General features: G+C 35.5%; 1 protein-coding gene across 1 annotated transcript; it reads left to right on the top strand.

The window, feature by feature from the left end:
* Window positions 1-1,358: 1,358 nt before the first annotated feature.
* LOC106797644 (protein FAR1-RELATED SEQUENCE 5-like) lies at window positions 1,359-1,886 on the top strand. The gene has a single exon (XM_014772467.1). The coding sequence runs from the start codon at window positions 1,359-1,361 to the stop codon at window positions 1,884-1,886; it is 528 nt and encodes a 175-aa protein (XP_014627953.1).
* Window positions 1,887-5,400: the final 3,514 nt, after the last annotated feature.

Raw genomic sequence — 5,400 nt, 5'->3', positions numbered from 1 at the left:
CGGAAACGTTACGGAAGCGCCTCGGTTTGGATTTTCTTCACGGAAACAATTTTTCTAAGCAAATTCGAAAGAGAGAGAAGTGCCTAAGGGGCTGAACCCCTTTTCTACTTCACTTCTCCCCCTATTTATAGAAAATTGGGGGAGAAGCTTGCCACCCAGCTCGCCCAGGCGAGCTCCGCTCGCCCAGGCAAGCAAGGTTGCTTCCTCCAGAAGCAACAGCCTTCTGGAGGAATCTTCTGGAGGGCCCAAGTGGGCCTGGTTGCTATTTGCACCCCCATTTTTACTAAATACACCCCCTTGCCCTTTTTTGGTGATTCTTTTTTCGTAAAGTTACGGAAACTTACGGATTTCCCAACGATACTTGTTTTCTTTCCGTAATGTTACGAAACCTTGCGGATTACATAATCATCCCCTTTTTTGACTTACGGAATGTTACGGAACCTCACTAATTGTGCAACGATGCTTCCTTTTGATTTCCGGTGTGTCACGGAACCTTACGGATTGTGCATCAATACTTTCTTTCGGTTTTCGGCACATCACGGAACTTCACAAATTGCCTAATGATGGGTGCCAAACACCAAATACAAGTTGCTTGCCACCAAGCCAAGGTCCCCGGACGAAATTAGGGTATGACAGTGTGTTTGTGGCATTTGAGGAGCGAAGGACTTACCCCTACAACCAACAACTTTTAGGTACTGAAGATGTCGAGTACATCGAGGCATATGCAAGCTTGGTGTAGCTTGCAAAAGGAGTGGATATGGCCATGCGTTGTTACACGGACCACATGTTACATCTGCCATACTTGACTCCACATAGTGCTAGTAGATAGACCAGAAGAAGTGCCCATTACTGTAGACCATATACATTGACCTGCTATATCCCATAGGGATTCACATCTCGCCCAAAGCTTTGTTATTATGCAAATTCTCACTTGTATTTGGACTAGAAAAACCACGCCATGATTTGGAATTCCTATTGACTCCAATGGAGTATGATGGGCGGGGCAACGTTTGTCGATACAACATGGAGCAAGTGCACCTAATAGAGGTTATAAAAGATCAAGGAGACCATGCAGACATGTCGTCCGAGGAGTTCGAGGAGTACCAGATACTTCTAAGGTAGTTGGAGTATATGTTTGAGGAGGAGAGTAACGATTCTTCTGAGAACACGTCTTAGTCAGTTTAGTACTCTTAGTGTGATTAGTGGTTTGCTATGGTCCTAGGAGGAACAACCATGCATTGTGTGAGGCAAATTACGTGTCATTATTTAATTTGTATCATGGTTTAAGTGATGGTGATAAAGCTTAAGTAAATTCATTGCATGCATAGGGGGTTAGAACATGTCAAATAATGGGTTACATGGCGACCCAAAAGGGTGGACTTGCAGGAGTGGGATTCAACAAGAAAGATTTGTCCAACTACATTGAGCATCGAATGAGGTCTACAATAAAAGATGGGGATGCAATGGCTTCTTTGAGTTATTTACCTGGTAAGGCAAACAATGATCAAATGTTTTATGCAAAATACTTGATTTCAGAAGATGGGAAATTGATGAATTTGTTTTGGGCTGATGTTAATAGTAGAATTGATTATCAATGTTTTAGGGACATGGTTGTGTTTGATGATATGTACAAGAAGAATAAGTACAACAAGCCAATGGTTATATTTTTAGCAAAAAACCATCATTCAAAAATTTTTACTTTTGGGTGTGAGCTAGTTGCAGGTGAAATTACTAATGCATATAAATGGGTATTGAATACATTTTTGGAAGTAATGTGCAGCAAGCAACCAAATTCAATTGTGATAGATGGAGATATTGCAATAAGGGAGGCAATCAAGGAAGTGTTCCCTAATGCAACACATAGACTCTTTCAGTGGCATTTGTAGAAGAATGCTTTTGAAAATATGAAGATTCCGTATTTTTTATATGATTTCAAAAAGCATTGTATGGTAATGTTACAATAGATAGATTTGAGTGATTCTGGAATCAAATGGTTGTTAAATACCAGCTTGAAGGGAATAGTTGGGTTTTCCAACTCTAGCAGAAGAAGGGTATGTGGGCCACTATGCACTTACGTGGAAAGTTTTTTGTTGGGTTATGAACAACCTCTATATGCAAAGGTGTGAATTCAATGATAAAGACATATATCTAGAGAAAGATTACAGTTGTGGAGTTGTTGTATAATTTTTAACATTCTTTAAGAGACTATAGGTACAATGAGTTGATTTCAAATTTCAATTCAATGTATACAAATCCTATGATAGATTCTTCCCTTCCCCATATTAAGGAACATGCTACAAGACTTTATAGCGAAGATATATTTAACAAAGTGAAGGTGCAGATTGTTAATGCTGGTGGATTGAATATGACACACAGAACTAAAGCTTTGGACAAGGTAATGTAAAAGGATGACAAGTATCAAGAGCATCATCATAAAATTGACGTAATATCTGATAATAATGAATCCAAGTTTGCATGTGAATGTAAGATATTTGAGTCCAATGGCATTCCTTGTTGCCCCATAATTTGTGTCATACGACATAACCATGTGAATTCCTTTCCTCCAAGTTTGATTTGTGATCAATGGTTTAAGGATGCAGAGAATAAATTTATTTACTATTATGAATAAGATAATTTGGATAATGACCTTGTTAGTTCTAGTTTTGTTCGTGTTGGGCTTCTAGCTGCTTGTTGTAACAAATTATGTGAGATTATTGATAAATCACTTGAGAGTTTTAATTTTGTCAAGAATGAAATTCTGAAGTTGACTAAAGTTTTGTAGCAACAAGGGAACATGCACAATGGGGGTGGTCGTGCTAAAGATGATGTAGGTGATCCATATGTGGTCAAGACAAAAGGTGACTCATGAAGAAAAAATGTCAAGAAGAATAAAAAATGGTCTAGTTGTAAAAACACTGGTCACACATGTACCACGTGTCCTTTGATGAAGTCTGTTGGTGATAATTCATATGCCATGAAGTTTGATGATAGTGAAAGAGTTGACAATGGAACAACTGATAGCGAAAGAGCTGATAGTGGAACAACTGATAAAGGAAGACTTGGCAATGGAACAACTATAGTGTAATTTTGCTTTACTAATATTTTTCATTTTTAATTCTTTTTTTTGAGAGGTCACATTTTTCCATCAGTTGATCTAAGCCTTTGATAAATCTATTTTGCAAGATAAAGAAATTTTATCAGTTGATTTTAGTAACACTAATGACGTGGCTAACACCCAGCATAATGTAGGACACGATGATAATGTAATGTGTTTTATATTGTACACTGTAATATGTTTATTTTCTAAGTAAATTGTGTTGTTATTAATACATTAATGTTTTCAATTTAATATTAATGTAGAAACATAGAAGGGACATTGTTTTATCAAACACGCATGATGGATACAAAAGAAAAGTCAGTTGGACAAAAGTCTGGAAAGGATAAGACTGTGTGTTGTTTGTATTTTAATTTGAATTGTTTTTATTTAACATGTTATCTTTTGAATCAATTTCAGAAATGTTGAATTAAAAAATCTCCAAAAGAAAACAAAAATTTTAGTCCTTCATGGGTTGAAAATAAAGAAAGGGTAGCAAAAGAAGATGCTTTACCCTGTCAACAAAACAACCCTTTCCCTTATTTTGGACATTCTCAAGGGATGTCTTACTATAATGAATATGGAGTACAATATCCCTTATTTCCACAATATCCCCAAGTACCATCCCTACATCCTCCAATATCCACATGTCCTATTGTTTCCTAAAGCATATAATCATGGTTAATTCCATCAAAACTTACAAATGCCCCAATTTCCCAATGTCCCATATGCACTAGACTCGAATGCAATCTCTATGGATTTGGTTAGTTTTTTTCACTTTAATATGATTTCAAAATTATTAAGTTGTCAATGTTGTGTTTATGTGCAATAAGCTATGCTGCCTTGCAAATCATGAAATTCGGGGGAGGTAATTGTGAATTACTCAGCAGTTCATGAATCATGGTAAAAAATGATAGTCATTTTACTGGTAATGTGGATTTTCCCTTTTGTTGCCCAATGTTGTACTTTCAAAGTTTGATGGTAATATTTATGATCTGTTTCTTCTTTTTTTTCCAGGTTTTTCAAAGCATTTTTTTTCTAAGGGTTAAACTCGTTAACCTTGATGTAGTGGAGGAAGTTGTAACTCTAAGGGTTAAAGTGTTAACATTGAAGTTATATGTACTTGTTCATGGATTTGTTTTTATTGGTTGAAAATGATTTCCTGCTATGTGGTGGTACTTGAATTTGTTTTGTAGTAACAATTGTGGTTTACTTTTGTTTATTCCCTTCCCTATGCAAAAAGAGTCCAATTTCATATTTGCATATATTGTGGAATTGAAATGAAAGATCATTCATGGTATTGTCTTATAAACATAGGGTCTAAATAGAAAAGGCAAGCAAAATTAGATAGAAATAAAAACGGATCTATTATTTGTTACTTCCTGCTCAATAATTTACCTCTACATTCCCTTTATAAACATGATTTTTTTAGTCCATTTTATATGCTAAACAAATTTAGTCCATTTTTTTCACCCTAATTTTATTCATTTGTACCCTTGTTGCCTTTTTTGCTAATTGACCCTACCAAATTTTTTGAAAAGGATGTTTGCTGGAGTAATAAGGGTAATTTTAATCAAAATTAAATTGGCATTAAATATATATTGAAGTGAACAATTCTCCTGACAAGAGAGAAAGAAACTGGTATTAAATGGTTCATTATATCGTGTGGCAATGCTCTAAAATCTAGGGTTGACATAGCTTCCATGGAAAGAAGTGAATTGTCTAGCTCTCATCTTGAAACTGGTCGCATCATATGTGATTGTGAATGCAACATAGTCGCACCATTGATGACCTCTTGGACAATGGACAACACAACCAAAAGGTGTTATAAAAATAAATGGGAAACCAAAATTACAAACATAGCTATTCGCGACGTAAGTAATTCGCGATGCTAATCAACAAGTGTACTGAGTCACACAAGTAATATAAAATGGTAAGAACCGAGTATCAAATCACAGGGAACTTGTTTCATTCAAAAAATGTATGTTCAATAGGCAAACATTTGTATAAAGCAAGTAAATATTAATTTGTGGTTTTTGTTGAAAATCTAATTAACTACAAATTAAAATATCTATAAGCTGAGAAGTAAAACAGTCAAGTAAAGGCATTGGGCCGTTCTACTGAACTTACTTTGATGTTTTAAAATATTTTTCTCTATTTAACATTGTCTTAGTGTTCTTATGCTGAAGAGAAACTACCCAAACCAAGATCCCTCAAGTGAATGAGCCTAACTCTATTTAAACCTCGTCCTTGATCCCTCAACAAACTTAGTCTGAACAAGTCGCATTAAGATTACAGCATAATAA

This window comes from Glycine max, chromosome 20 (assembly GCF_000004515.6).
Source record: "Glycine max cultivar Williams 82 chromosome 20, Glycine_max_v4.0, whole genome shotgun sequence".
NCBI classification, from domain to species: Eukaryota; Viridiplantae; Streptophyta; class Magnoliopsida; order Fabales; family Fabaceae; genus Glycine; species Glycine max.
Note: the sequence above shows the minus strand (reverse complement) of the source record. Positions and strands in the feature narration are given on the sequence as shown.

Bases quoted from the DNA above. Each gene is read 5' to 3' on its own strand.
- LOC106797644 (XM_014772467.1), top strand. From the start codon at position 1,359: ATGGCGACCCAAAAGGGTGGACTTGCAGGAGTGGGATTCAACAAGAAA.